A 16,289-nucleotide genomic window follows, 5' to 3' on the forward strand; every position below is an offset into this window, starting at 1 on the left:
AATGTTTTATAGCCTTAGGGTCTTCCACTGTACAAATGTGTCATTGACACAGTTAGTGTATTTTGTTTGGTAGTTTGAACTTAAAGCTATGCAAGGATGGATTGGCCAAACAAGCAGGCTATGAGGCAGGACAGTAGGTGGTTAGATCTATAAAATAATGACATGATATTGTAATCAACAAAAATTCCACAGACATTTGATGTATCTCAAACCACCGTCCATCCTTTTTCTGAGAAACTCAAAGCCAGGCCATGGATTCTCACTGTCTATGGCAGCTTGGCTCAGCTGTTCTGGGACCTCAGGAATTCAGGTAAAATCAAGTCAAGACAGTTTTGAAAGTCAGCTACAGATTGGCAGGTATGACGTTGTGGCCACCTCTGAAACTTGGCTAAAGGATGGCTGCTATTGGGAGCTGTACATCCAAGGATATATGGTGTATCAGAAAGATAGGTTCGTAGGCAGAGGGGGTGGTGTGGCCCTGTGTATAAGAAATAATATTAAATATTTAGAAAGGGTTGACATATGATTGGAAGGTGTAGAGTCTTTATGGCAAACACGAAGAAATCTGCAGGTGCTGGAAATTCAAGCAACACACACAAAATGCTGGTGGAATGCAGCAGGCCAGGCAGCATCTATAGGGAGAAGTACAGTTGATGTTTTGGGACAAGACCCTTCATCAGGACTAACTGAAAGGAAAGATAGTAAGAGATTTGAAAGTAGGAGGGGAGGGGGAAATCCAAAATGATAGGAGAAGACAGGAGGGGGAGGGGTGAAGCTAAGAGCTGGAAAGATGATTGGCAAAAGGGATACAGAGCTGGAGAAGGGAAAGGATCATGGGACGGGAGGCCTAGGGAGAAAGAAAGGGTTGGGGGAGCACCAGAGGGAAATGGAGAACAGGTAAAGAATAACAGTTGTCCACCAGAGAAAGCAGGATCTCCCAGTGGCTACACATTTTAATTCCACATCCCATTCCCATTCTGCTATATCTATCCATGGCCTCCTCTACTGTCAAGATGAAGCCACACTCAGGTTGAGGAACAACACCTGATATTCCGTCTGGCTAGCCTCCAACCTGATAGCATGAACACTGACTTCTCTAACTTCCGTTAATGCCCCTCCTCCCCTTCTTACCCCATCCCTTATTTATTTATTCCCCCCTTCCCCCCTCCTTTTTTCTCTCTCTCTCTCTGCCCATCACTCTTTGACTGTTCTCCATCTCCCTCTGGTGCTCCCTTCCCCCTTTCTTTCTCCCTTGGCCTCCCGTTCCAGGATCCTTTCCCTTCTCCAGCTCTGTATCACTTTTGCCAATCACCTTTCCAGCTCTTAGCTTCACCCCTCCCCCTCCGGTCTTCTCCTATCATTTCAGATCTCCCCCTCCCCGTCCTACTTTCAAATCACTTAGAATCTTTTCTTTCAGTTAGTCCTGATGAAGGGTCACGGCCCGAAACATCGACTGTACTTCTTCCTATAGATGCTGCCTGGCCTGCTGAGTTCCACCAGCATTCTGTGTGTGTTGCTAGAGTCTCTATGGGTTGTGTTAAGAAGTGGCAAGGGTAAAAGGACCCTAATGCCAGTTGTAAACAGGCCTCCAAACAGCAGCCGGGATGTAGATTACAAGTTACAGTAGGAGATAGAAAAGGCATGTCAGAAGGACAATGTCATGATAATAGTTGGGGATTTTAACATGAAAATTGATTGGGAAAACCAGGCCAGTATTGGACCTCTAGAGAGAGAATTTGTAGACTGTCTAAGGGATGGCTTTTTAGAACAGATTGTTGTTGAGCCCTCTAGGGGAACGACTGTGCTAGATTGGGTTCTGTGCAATGATCCGGGGTTGATAAGAGAGCTTAAGGTTAAGGAGCTCTTGGAGAACAGTGATCACAATATGATCCAGTTCACTTTGAAATTTGAGAAGGAGAAACTAAATTCCAAAGTGTCATTATTTCAGTGGAATAAGGGAAATTACAACGGCATGAGAGGGGAACTGGTCAAGGTTGACTGGAAAGGGACACCAGCAGGAAGGACAGCAGAGCAGAAATGGCTGGAGTTTCTGCAAAAACTGAGGGAAGTGCAAGACAGATATATTCCAAATAAGAAGAAATTTTCAAATGGAAGAAGAACACTCTGTGGCTGACAAGAGAAGTCAGAGCCAAAGTCAAAGCAAAAGAGAGGGCATACAATGAAGCCAAAGCTAGTGAAATGATAGAGGAAAAACTTGCAGAAGGAAACTAAGAAGGTCATTAGGAAGGAAAAGATGAATTATGAAAGGAAGCTGGCGACAAATATCAAAGCTTTTTTTAAGTATATAAAGGGTAAAACAGAGTTGAGGGTAGATATTGGACCAATAGAAAATGACACTGGAGATATTGTAATGAGAGACGCAGAGATGGCAGTGGAACTGAATGTGTATTTTGCATCAGTCTTCACAGTGGAAGACATCCCTGTTTCCGAAGATTGAAGAGTGTCAGGGAAGTGAAGTATGTGCAGTGAAAATTATGACTGAGAAGGTGCTCAGGAAGCTTAATGGTCTGAGGGTGGATAAATCTCCTGGAGCTGATGGAATGCACCCTCGGGTTCTGAAGAAAGTAGCTGAAGAGATCATGGAGGCATTGACAATGATCTTTCAAGAATCAATAGATTCTGACATTGTACCAGATGAATGGAAATATTTAAGAAGAGTGGGAGGCAGCAGAAAGGAAACTATAGACCTGTTAGCCCGACATCAGTGGTTGGGAAGTTGTTGGAATCGATAGTTAGGAATGAGATTACGGAGTACCTGGAGGCACATAACAAGAAAGGCCAAACCCAGCATGGTTTCCTGAAAGGAAAATCATGCCTGACTAACCTACTGCAATTTTTTTGAGGAAATTACAAGCAGGGTAAACAAAGGAGATGCAGTAGATGTGGTGTACTTGGATTTTCAGAAGGCCTTTGACAAGGTGCCGTACATGAGGCTGCTTAACAAGTTAAGAGTCCACAGAATTACAGGAAAGTTACTAGCATGGGTGGAGCATTGGTTGATTGGCAGAAAGCGGAGAGTGGGAATAAAGGGATCCTATTCTGGCTGGCTGCCGGTTACCAGTGGAGTTCCACAGGGGTCAGTGTTGGGACCACTGCTTTTTACGATGTATGTCAATGATTTGGACTACAGTATTAATGGATTTGTGGCTAAATTTGCCGATGATACAAAGATAGGTGGAGGAGTGGGTAGTGTTGAGGAAACAGAGAGCCTGCAGATACTTAGATAATTTAAGGGAATGGGCAAAGAAGTGGCAAATGAAATACCGTGTTGGAAAGTGTATGGCCATGCACTTTGGTGGAAGAAATAAATGGGCAGACTATTACTTAGATAGGGAGAGAATTCAAAATGCAGAAATGCAAAGGGACTTGGGAATCCTTGTGCAGGATACCCTAAAGGTTAACCTCCAGGTTGAGTCGGTTGTGAAGAAGGCGAATGGAATATTGGCATTCATTTCCACAGGTATAAAATATAAGAGCAGGGATGTGATGTTGAGGCTCTATAAGGCACCCATGAGACCTCACTTGGAGTATTGTGTGCAGTTTTGGACTCTTTATTTTAGAAAGGATATACTGACATTGGAGAGGGTTCACAGAAGATTCTCAAGAATGATCCCAGGAATGAAAGGGTTACCGTATGAGGAATGTCTGGCAGCTTTTGGACTGTATTCCCTGAAGTTCAGGAGAATGAGGGGGGATCTCATAGAAACATTCCAAATGTTAAAGGGGCTGAACAGATTAGATATGGTAAAGTTATTTCTCATGGTAGGGGAGTCTAGGACAAGAGGGCATGACTTCAGGATTGAAGGATGTCCATTTAGGACAGAGATGTGGAGAAATTACTTTAGTCAGATGGTGGGAAATCTGTGGAATTTGTTGCCACGAGCAGCTGTGGAGGACAAGTCATTGGGTGCATTTAAGGCAGAGATAGATAGGTTCTTGATTAGCCAGGGCATCAAAGGGTACGGGGAGAAGGCAGGGGAGTAGGGATGACTGGAAGAATTGGATCAGCCATGATTCAATGGCAGAGCAGACTCGATGGGCCAAATGGCATACTTCTGCTCCTATATCATATGGTCTTAAGTCTGCCTTCTCTTTAGATGGATGCAACAGAAATTTATTCCGAACGCTACAGCACTCTGACATCGATCGATTAACTTTTTACTTGTCACATTCTGCTACACACAGGGGAACAACATGCCACTTTTCCAGTCCAGTGCTAATGCTGACCAATACATTCTCCAGAATGCATTTAACTTGACACTGGGGAATCCATGTTTGTTTTTGCTAAATTGAAAGAGTGGTGTGGCTTATCAAGCACAGTCTGTTTCCTTCATCTGCATTTCTCAGGTCAGTAGTTCTTTCATTACTTGAGATGGTGAAAGCACAAACATTTGCATAACTGTGAATGGAAGAGGCATTCACCTGCTCTGCAATCTCTTGCCTTTTCTGCTCCAGCATCTTCTGTTGTTCGTTGGTGTGGTCTATGATATTCTTCCCTCCAACCAGCAGCTTGCTTTCCATTGCCTGTAACAAATAGACAAGACGATCAGTTTGCAACACGTTTGAAAAATCACCTCACAAGAATTTGGAAATTATGGCTACTGAGCAGTGTCGAGTATTTAGAGCTTGAAAGGAGAAAGAAACTTGTGAAATAAACAGACTCTAAGCAATCTCTCAAGTCTTCAGTTGCTCCATAGCGAAGTTGCAACAGGAAACTGCTGTGCAGTGTGGTTTGACATGTTACTCGGGGAGGGCAATTACAGATTTCTCAATGCCCCCTTTTAACAACAGAAATGGACTGCTGAAGTCATCAAAACCAAAACAAATATACCCACGGATTATCAGTCAGATTCAATTTGGCTGACCATATATTCAGATCAACATTCCAATAACCCGATACAATGAGACTGGTTGAACCAGTAAATTTGAGTCTGGGTAAGTAATTCTTGGGCTTGGTTATAGCTGCCTTGGTGATCCCCAACTCACTAAATAACACCAATAATCACACTGAAATTTGTTTCATCTTGACCTATCAGTGATGTGCTGATCACCTACTTGTACACTTAGAGCTTGATGCCTCACACACAATATCTTTCAATGAACTTCGAGCTATGAAAGGTGATAAATGTCCCAAAGTAATTTGTTAACTGTCTGGGAAACTGATGATTTTATATTTTATTCCTCACTGGGAGTTGGTGAGGGAGGGAGGTGGTGGTACAGGGTTGGGGGCAAATTGAGAAGTGAGACCAGGCTAGCTGCAGTACGGTATTCACGTGGCAGAAATGCTTCGAGCTTCCCAAGCCGGTAAGATCAGTATACTGACAATTTCAAATTAATGAAGAAAATTCTAAATGTTTCAACACACTTCTGCTCAGCTGTCATAGTGTGTGGGACTGAGCAATATTTCCTGTGTTACATTTTATGTAGACTCTCTTGCAGGAAGAGTCATGTCATTAGGATGACATCCACTGGTAAATACAATCGATAAAACACCACCAACTGTTGCCACTGTATCATCAACCTTAGCGTGCCCATGCTAACTAAAGGGAATTTATTATGAAGGAACAGTCATGAATTCAATGAGTTCTCACTGAGGCTTTTTGCAAAGTGCTTTGTGACTCTGTGTTCTGCCTTGTTCTTTCATGTATCAAGCTTGAATGCAAATAAATTATTTAATAAATAACATTGGATTAACTGAATGCTGTTTGTGGGCAGACATTCCCTAATTGAACCCAGTCATAGAGCCATTGAGTACTACAGCTCAGAGACAGGCTCTTTGGCCCATCTAGTCCATGCTGGCTGGCCTGGTTTACTGCTTTGTCTGATCTATCTGCACCTGGACGACAGCCCACTAGACCCCCATCATCCAATTATATATCCAAACTGCTCTTAAATGTTACAATTCAACCACTGGCAGCTTGTTCCACACTTGCACCACCTTCAACCTAAAGAACTTTCAACTTTCATTTCCCTTACAATTTCTCCTTTTATACGAAACCTACTGTACAATCTCTAGTCCTGGTCACACATGACCTGAATCTACTGTACAATCTCCAGTTCTGATCTCACCCAACCTGAATCTACTGTACAATCTCTAGTCCTGGTCACACCCAAACTGAACCTACTGTACAATCTCTAGTTCTGATCACACCCAACCTGAATCTACTGTACAATCTCCAGTTCTGGTCACACCCAACCTGAAGGGAATGAGCCAGCATATTTTTAACTATACCCTTCATAATTGTGTATACCTCCTTTTTTTCACCAGAAACCTCTGGTCATGATGTGGCCTGCAAACAACGCTTCCTCAGTCAACATCTTCGAGATGGTCCATGAAACTGCTTATGTCACTTTTTTAATAGATGCTTTTCATCTTAACTGTGTTTCTGGAACTGTCAGATCCTCCAATTTACAGTTTGGAGATCGAATGAGTGATCCAATGCTCTGCTGTCTCCAAGGAGATTCCAGGAAGTGAGTTCAAATCCCCCTGAGGTCAAGAAATTTCCAAGATGGAGCATGGCCCAATGTTCCACTCCATTTCATCATTTGAAGCATCCATTCATCGCTGATCAAAGCGCCAAAGAAGATTGAAACTTTGAGGCGAATGTAGAAGGCGTGCAAGGGTTCAGCTCTGATTGCCTGCCTTTTGATTGTTGATGGATCCCTCTGCTGCCAGGAAAGGAGACTGTGTGGCGGCCTATTACTGTGTGGTGGCTTGCTGTGCCTGGAGGGTAGGCCTCTGTCTCCAAGTCGTGTCACCGTCTTTCAATGATGTCAGAGGATACTTATGGATTGGAATATGAACTTTTTCAGTCTTATAGTTTTTATATTTTATGTTTTTGCCCATTCTTTCTGGTTGATTTTTGAGTGGGGGGGGGGCTTGAGGGTGGATGTTCTTGTTGCATTTAGTTAGTTTTTTGTGAGGGGGTTTGGGGGTCGATGTTCTTGTGTTATGTTAGCTTTTTGTCTGGGAGGGGGTTAATGTTTGTGTTGCCATTCTTTTTTGTTGTACGGGGGGGTGGATTTGCTGTTTCTCTTTGAACGACTTTCTATGGTTTTCTTTGTTTGTGGCTATCTGGAGAAGACAAATGTCACAGATGTATACCGCATACACACTTTGATCATAAATGAACCTTTGAATTTTTAAGATATTCCCCCATTCTCTTGTGCTCCACGGAATAAAGAACTAACCTATTCAATCTATCCCTGTAACTCAGGTCCTCAAGCCCAAGCAACATTCATGTCATTTTTTCTATACTCCTTCAAGATTACTGAAATCTTTCCTGCAGGGTCTTGCACAGAAACAAAGTTCATCAATTCTTTTGTGGTGCTTTTTGAGGATATGTTTACATGATAGCAGATCAGCCAAAAAGAACTAATCACGCAAACAGCAAAAAAACACAAGCGAATAACACACAGAATATTCAACCTCAAACCACAGAGTCATTGAAACAGTCCAAAAATGTTTAGTTTAGTACATTTCAGATCAATTTAGTGCTGCATTTGTTGAACGCAGGCCCCATTTAGGACTTAGATTAAAGGAAATTCCTGAGACAATTGTAAATTTTAGGAATCGTCTACTCTAGCGGATTGTGACCGCTCATTTTTGATAAATGTGCAAGACAGTGATCAGATTTTAGTTTCTCTGCCTCCTCATTCTTCCCACCCTGAACTGACTTTGCCCTGTGGTGACTGGTAACTTTGCAATCAGTCACACAATGTTGGAGGAACTCAACAGGACAGGCAGTACCGATGGAAAAAAAGCACAGTCGACTTTTTGGGCCAAAACTCTGGCCTAAAACGTTGGCTGTATTTTTTTTCCATAGATGCTGCCTGGCCTGCTGAGTTCCTCCATCATTGTGTTTGTGTTGCTCAGATTTCCAGCATCTGCAGATTTTCTCGTTTCTGACTTTGCAATTAGTTCTTGCTTTGCACTGGCAATCACCAATTAAATTGCAATAAGACCCAAGTGTCAAGATTAATCAGCACCAACATCCTGTCCATTCACCCACCCAGAGACTCTCCAGGTTTGACTTGGAATTCATGCAAATTTATTAAAACTACACAACTCCAAAGATCAGTGGTGGAAGCTGCTTATCACCTGACTTTGGGCCCGCACATGTGTACTTGATCTCAGTTTATAAGCTGCGAGCTCCATTAGACATGAATGAACATAGGAGTTGTGCAAGTCCACACTATTTCAGGAGATCCACATGTCCCAGACGATGCCCCTGTCGTGTAACCAGAAAGGCCTCAGGAGCCACTTAGTGGAAAAATTCATAGATATGCTGCCAGAACTAAATATTAGCCTTGCAATGACATCTATAAACTAGCAGCTCAGTTAAATTTTCTGAAGTCATATAACTGGGCAATCCTCTACTATTTCCAAACTAACGATGACTCACTTGTGCAAGTACTGATGATTTCAAACCATCCAGATGGGGACATTAATAACAGTGTACTGTATTTTCACTTCTGAGTTTCCATCTATGAATTCAGGAACAGCCTCCTCACTGCCGCTGCAGAACAGGGAAGAGAAGAGCTGAATACACTCTTTTTCAATATCTGTTTTACAGGCTGGCACATTTTTTGCAAACATTGCAATTTTTCCTTCTACTTTCACATTACTTTCTGTTGTACATCATTGTTCCCTTAAATATCTGCTTCACCCAAAAATGTGCTGTAATTTTTAAAACGATTTAAAATTATCTTCTGCAGGAGAGGTATTTTTCTCTGACAAGCCCCTTTTTTCCCCCACATGTATCTTGGCTTCCCACTTCATTAGCCAACCACCTTCTTCCCAATCCCCATCACACCACTCTTGTCTTCATTACTGCCTTAGGTAAGGGCAGTTATATTTACCAAGCATGAACTATTGCTAAGAGCAAAGGTGAAATGCTGGCAAAGCAGTCATGGAAATGGATGTCAAAAGCATAGGCATGAGATCTGTTTCACCCTAACCCTGCCATCTAATTAGTGCTATTTTCCTGACCACACTGTTGTCCTGGAGACCAATTTCAATTAGGTTTAAAGTTCAAATTAACTTTATTATGTTACCATATACCACCTTGCAGATTCATTAATTTGCAGGCATTTACAGGGATAAAAAGAAATTACAAAAAGCTAAACAGACAAAGATTGACAAATGACCATTGTTGAAAAGAGGACAAACTGGTTCAGGAAGCTGACGATTGTAGAGGAGTAACAGCTCCTAAACCTGGTTCCTGTAGCTGCTGCCCAATGGATTTAGGGAAAAGAAAGCATGGCCTATCCAGTGGGGATCTTTGATGATGAATAGTCCATGGTTACAAGTCAACTCTTTTCATTAATAATTGCAGGAGAAGCAAATTTCCTTTCTTCCAAAAAAATCACTAAATTTGCATTCTAAAGGGTTGCTTCTCATCATAAAGCAAAGCTTTCCATTCATAACCAAAAATCTGCAGGTGCTGGAAATCTGAAGTTAGAACAGAAAATGCGGGTCTGGCAGCATCTGCGGAGAGGGACACACACTTTGGTTATTTCTCCGCAGAACACTTACTGGATTTACCTTTCCCCAGGTGGTGCATAACCTATGGAGTTTTTCCACAATATTCTATTTTGCCTTTCATTTGCAAGCCCACGCCGAAGTGAAAAATAAAAACTGATAGGAGTTCCCAGGACTAAGTGAGTAAGGTTGGTAATGAAAGATTTCTACACATTTAATTTTTCTGGCAGTGTCTTAACTTCCTCTTAAACAACTGTTAACCTTGTACATACTAATAAAAAACCAGGAAGGAGATATATGTGATTTCATATTCCAAAGAAGCCAATTCAGACCTTCAAGGGAACACTGCACACAGGAGATTACGATGACCTTTCTAATGACATCCCCAGGGTCATGAATACTTGATTAGATCTGGTTCTCTTGTTTTCTAATGGAGAAAATGAAGTGTATGGTTCCCCTGATATAGTAAAGCATTTCACAGGAATTAGATTTAAATATTATTCTTTGTTTGGCATGCTGATTTTAGTAAATAATAAATAAGATAGCCATATAGATTTAGAATAATTACTGTTAAATGATTACTTCAAAAAATTAAAGATATTGAACATTTTAAAATCCTTTTCCAGAAGACCTCAGTGGAATCTCACACAGTGCTTCACATTTAAAACTGTTTCTGTGTTACTGTGGGGCCAGTGCTCCTGGCATCAGCTCCTACTGGCTGGGTCTAATGCAGCCCACTGTAACTGCCTACTGTAGCTGAGGCCTGGTCCTTTTTACCGCAGATGACAAAATGGGCAAGAAGACATTAACCAAAATGTGTTAAATGATTCTTAATACGGCTTTCTCAGAATCTATTTCATTAATTATCCGATTCCATTTGGTAATACACACAGGGAATGGAAAATGCAATTGAAATCGAGCAGTGTGTGGATTGATAATTCAGCTACAATGTCTCCTATAATGCCAGCTTAAGAGCCAAGATGTGCAAAATGAGGACAGTTTCACATTTCTACTGGTACAGTGCAAGAATGTGTTTCCTTCTACGAGCAACTTCCATCACAGATGAAATGGCACTAATTTATCTTGCATGCCATGTTTTTAAGATATTAGCTCATCAATCTCTCTGGCTGGAGTATGAAATATGGTGTTCATTATGTGGGAGCAGAAAACAAGGAATAATTGAAGCAAGATTGTATTATTTTTCAAAATGCATCCATTGATCTTTTATTGTGCTACACTCAGGGAATCATTACCAATGTACCCATTTTTTTTCTCACCTGCCTATTTTTCCCCCTGGGCACTCCTCCTTCCCTTTCTCCCATTGTCCACTCGCCTCTCCTATCAGATTTTTTCTTCTCCAGCCCTTGACCTTTCCCACCCACCTGGCTTCACCTTCCAGCCAACCTTTTTCTCCTCTTCCCAACAGTTAATTCAGTCATCTCTCTCCTTCTCTATCACTCCTGAAGAAAGGTCTCGGCCCAAAGTGTCAACTGTTCACTCTTTTCCGAGGATGCTGCCTGACCTGCTGAGTTCCTCCAGCACTTTGTGTGTGATGCTGTCAGAGCCATAGTGAGACAGCCACAAAAGCAGCCACTGGTTTGAAGGATATCTCTCAGTTTGGAACGCGGGGTACTGCATTAAATTGTCAGAGATTTGTCTGCTGATTCCTCTTGAAGCAGATTCTGATTGGTCCTCCAACTAATCACCATCTTGTTACTGTACATCAAAGCTCTACAGATATGAAACAGTGCCACAAGAAAGACTGACAGCAGAATTTCTGGGCATGTCTACATTCAAGCAACCTGACAATCATTGAGTTAAGTGCTGGAAGCATTGAGATGACATTTGGGGAACAGAAATAAAAGCTACAAGTTTTAACATCTTTATGTTCATTGATACTAATAACTAACTATTCCCAGGCGTGCAGAAGAGTAGCTTCACTATTATTTATGTTCCCGTTACCTAAGACTTAAGAAATTAATGGGAAATGGGTCGGTCTGGGAACTGATTTGGCTGTAGAAAACTAGGATGATGGTGAATTGTTAAAACTACCCAATGGACAAAGGTAAATAATTGTTCTATCCACCCTCATTGCTTTCATCATCTCAAGTAACTTTCTACAGAATACTTCGAGTCCTATTGTATTCTGTAAACACCATATTACATTTCCAAATTGCAACTAAAAAGATGGGTTACCTAGACACTGCGCATTTCCAGGTGGAGTATTCATCTGAATTTACATTTTTTTCACTAACTAAGCAGCTATATTGCCTTTGTTTTGCCTGTACCATTTGTATATTAGGGAACCTTGTGGGAAAGTCAGATGCTTGCCTGGGTTAGCCACAGAATTCTGCTGGTCCCCCATAGATATTGTGCATGCCAACAGCACTCTCAAGTCCCATTAGAAGTCAAGTCAAAGCCAGAGTGAGCTATCTGTCATGAATCAATAGAATTTTCACAACAGAATTTCAGAAAGAAATAAAATCTATTGACTTTTCCCTGACCAGATCTAAAACTCCTGTTCTCTTACTCTGATTGACTTGGACAAGATTCAGAAAACTGAAGTGCCCATTTTGAGCCTTAATTGAAAACTGATACCAGGATGTTTTTCACAAGTCTGTCAGAATCCTAAACAAAGCAACTGATTTTGATCAACTGCCTTCTTAAAAAGAGAGCCAGTAAAATTCAAGGTCACCGGAGAAGAAAGGGCAGCCAGAAGTCTGAATGAGCCTGTTCATTTCACATCCTTGTGGGTCGTGTACAGTCGTCCATCGGTATCCGCGAGGGACTGGTTCCAGGACCGAAATCCGCAGATGCTCAAGTCCCTTATATAAAATGGCGTAGTATTTGCATATAACCTATGCACATCCTCTTGTATACTTTTTAAATCATTTCTAGATTACTTATCATACCTAATACAATGTAAGTGCTATGCAAATAGTTGTTATATTGTATTGTTTAGGGAGTAATGACAAGAAAATAAAAGCCTGTACATGTTCAGTACAGACGCAACCATCGTAGCTCTTCTGGGAACGTTGATGCTGCCTCGGCATCAGCCGATGCCAATTCTCCCGTGATCTTTTAAGTTCTTGAGGCTTTACATAGCTAGCCAACCATCCCTTACTAGCCTTAAACTCCTTCCTCTTGCTCACAAGTAGCGAATGAACGAGACGCAAGGCGAATAATGCTCAAACGATGAGTGCTGGAGAGAGACTGAGGATCTGTGAACTGGTGGGAGGCTACAGCAGGGTATGCCTACATATCACTTCATTCGCGTGGATTCAGCGTAGTGCTCAGCACGCGGCAAATTCAAGTTTTGCTTTTTGGAACTTCCTGGAAATTTTTTTCCAAATACTTTCAATCTGCGGTTGGTTGAACCCGCGGATACGGAGGGCCGACTGTACATTGCAAGGTAAGAGTGCATTATGATGGGTGGCATGATAGCATAGTGGTTAGTGCGACACTTAACAGCACCAGCTGTAAGAATGGGGCTCAATTCTGCCGCTGTCTGCAAGAAGTTTGTATGTTCACCCCATAATTGCACGGGTTTCCTCCCAAATTCCAAACATGTACGGGTTAGTGAGTCAGGGCAAGCAATGTTGGCCCCGGAAGCGTGGTGACACGCTGATTTCTCTATTTCACTATTCTTGCTGATTTGATATGATGCAAACAACGCTTTTCACTGTATGTTTTGACGGTTGGATGTCCGTGTGACAAATAAAGCTCATCTTTATTATCTTTACAATAACGAGTCTGAATAAAGTTCAGTATACCCTTTGTGGGTTGTCAATAATATAACTCCAATATAAATAAGGCCTTCATACAACAAAAGTAGCTCTGGATAGATCATCATTGTTCCACAGAACAATCTAATTATTGAATAATGGGATCTGATTTTAGGCTAGTGAATGGAGCAAATGGCTGTCTTCCCACTAATTAATTACTTTGGCTTGAGTTCACTTCACACAGAGCAAGTTGTGACACAGTTTGTAATAAGTGCTTCATTTTTTGCTGTAATCCCTTTGCAGACTACACACATTGTCAATGAAATTCAACGGTGCAAGAAATCGAAGATGAATGCAATAAAATGGCGACAATGCGAACCCCACTCATTTTGGCAGCTCGTCTCCACGGATTTAAATATAAGACTCCGCTCCAAGCTAATGACGCTTGGCAAATATAGCAGTGAGATCAACCTTTCTGCGTAATGAATTAAAAGCAAGAATGAAGGGGGCTGCTTAAACAGGTGAATACGTGGAACAGTTTGACAGTGAATGACTTTGCAGTTGAGAAACTTGGCACACTCAATGTGAAGGCGAACATATCACCTCTACAATCAACTGAGTGCACTCCACCTGCCTCAAAACTTCATTATTTGTGGGTCCAATGTAAGCATTAGCTTGTTGACTTCAAACCACTTCTAGCTGACAGATCAGCTTGACCTGAACGGGTTGTTTTTGTTTCATGCAGTGCTATTTCCAGACTCCACAGGTTGACTATCTGCAGGAATATACATCCAAATATTTTCTGCAGTCACAGCACAATCAGGGGTATAATTTCTCCAAGACTTAGCCCTGGCGGAAGGTTAGTATTCTGACTCTAATTAGAAATGCACACTGAGCCTGAGCAATCAGGTACCTCTTTGAAAAAGGTGACCGGCGGGAAGGAAAAAGAATAGATGAGAACACATTTTGTTTAGGTAGAAAGCCTTTTACGTTAATTATAATGTTTTAAATTATTATGGAAAACTTGTTTTGCTGTGTGAAATGATATAGATGCAGAGAACTCCAAAGCTCAAAACAGAGAAGGGAGTCATTGCGGAGATGCTTTTTATTCCATGTGGTTTGGTAGATTGCCGAGGGCCGATTTGACTGATCAGTAATGTAGCCTCAAGGACGTGATCAGAGTTCAAGACCTCACCGTTAAAAGGTCCTCTAGAATTTCAATTTAACAGCCATAAAACCCTAGTTTAAACAATAGAAACATGCCCTGAAAGCATCAAAGGTATTCAAGTATGCAGAATGTTGCTAAAATAGGGATGAGGCAGAGTTTTTTTTTCCAAAATTGGTATTTATCGATTACCAGTTTTCCACGAGTTTGGTGTAAGAGTGTTAACAGAGAGCCTGTGAATGAAGTCTTTCTTCCCTCTTCCTTTCCAGTCCACGAGTTTGGTGTAAGAGTGTTAACAGAGAGCCTGTGAATGAAGTCTTTCTTCCCGCTTCCTTTCCAGTCCTGATGAAGAATCTTGGCCCAAAACGATGACTGTTCATTCATTTCCACAGATGCTGCCTGGTCTGCTGAGTTCCTCCAGCATTTTGTGTGCAGTGCAGTAAATGGAGGGCTGCTGCCCTTGTGCACAATAGGCAGCTATTCTCAAATAAACTCAGAACTAATGTTAAAACTGTGCTTTTCTTTCACCAAATGCTAAAGAATTGAATTTGTGTGAAGCAAGCAGGTGTTCATTTGACATCTATAGATTGAATCTACAGTGTAAATTATTATTTTTGTTTCTCCCCACCCACCATATCACTAGTTGTGGGTTTTCTGGGCCTTAACTTTTGGTCCAGATCTTAATGAATTGCCTTTGGTTCCGGATCATTCTCTGGTGTGATTTTTGGTTCTTTTTGTCTTTATGTGTGGCTCCTGGCCTTTATTTCTGCTTCTTAATTCCTTAGGCTATGAGTTTGCCTCTCAATGCTTTCTTTTTGGATCTGGCACCGAATGAACTGGAGCCAAGGTGCAACTACCCCATAGCTGGTGCCTCACAGTTTCGATCCTCACCCTCAGAGCTGCATGGTCCCCATGTGACAGCTTCGATCTCCACTGGATTCTCCCCATTCCTTCCACAGTTTAATTGGCTGCTTTACATTGCCCCTCGTATGTAGGAGGGGCAGGGTGGGGGGAGGAAGTTGATGGGAACGAGAGCAGAATAAAATTGGGATTAGTGTAGCTTCATGCTCCATGATCCAGAGGGCTGGTTTCCAATGTCTTGGCTGGGGGTCTCTCCTTGGTCATTTCTTGAGGTAAAACTCCTCTGAGATCCCATTCATGTAAATAAGTTCTTGACCATTTTACTCATGCTTGCTTACAGTTTGTTGTTCTCTCCCTTATTTTAATTGTAGTAACAATTTAAGCCAACTTTCCCTTTATACACTTAGGAGAACAATTTTATGAATTCTGAATCGGCTTGTTATTGTCACCTGTACTGAGGTACAGTGAAATCCTTTGTTTTGCTTGCCATCCATTCCGATCATTTCATCGCCTCAGTGTACTGAGGTAGTACAAGGGAAACAAGTAACAGAATGCAGGATGTTACAGTTAGAGAGAGTGCAGTACAGGAGAGATTGTGAGATCAAGAATGTGATGTGTTCAGCTGTGTCCACAACTCTCTGCAGTTTCTTGTTGTCTCCGGTAGAAAAGTTGCCATACAAAGCTGTGATCCATAAGACCATAAGATATTGGAGCAAAATTAGGCCATTTGGCCCATCAAGTCTGCTTCACCAATTCACCATGGCTGATCCATTTCCCTCTCAGCAGCAATCTCCTGCCTTCTCCCCATATCCCTTCATGCCCTGACTAATCAAGAATCTCTCTATCTCTGCCTTAAGTACACCCAACAAAGTGCCCTCCACAGCTGCTTGTGGCAACAAAGTCTACAGATCCACCATTCTCTGGCTAAAAAAAAAATATTCTTCACCTCTGTTCTAAATGGGCATCCCTCTATTCTGAGGTTGAATCCTCTGGTCTTAGACCCCCCCCACCCCCCCCCATCATTGGTAACAAC

General features: G+C 41.8%; 1 protein-coding gene across 3 annotated transcripts in view; it reads right to left on the bottom strand.

Moving 5' to 3' along the window:
- Positions 1 to 16,289, bottom strand: part of kif3ca (kinesin family member 3Ca) — a 175,473-nt gene that overhangs the window by 42,288 nt on the left and 116,896 nt on the right. For all 3 annotated transcript variants that reach the window (XM_073057110.1, XM_073057112.1, XM_073057109.1), the window contains exon 4: positions 4,444 to 4,545. In XM_073057110.1, coding sequence (XP_072913211.1) covers positions 4,444 to 4,545 — 102 coding nt within the window. The remainder of the gene's footprint in view (positions 1 to 4,443; positions 4,546 to 16,289) is intronic.

The sequence above is a fragment of the Hemitrygon akajei genome, chromosome 9, assembly GCF_048418815.1.
Source record: "Hemitrygon akajei chromosome 9, sHemAka1.3, whole genome shotgun sequence".
Taxonomy (NCBI): Eukaryota; Metazoa; Chordata; class Chondrichthyes; order Myliobatiformes; family Dasyatidae; genus Hemitrygon; species Hemitrygon akajei.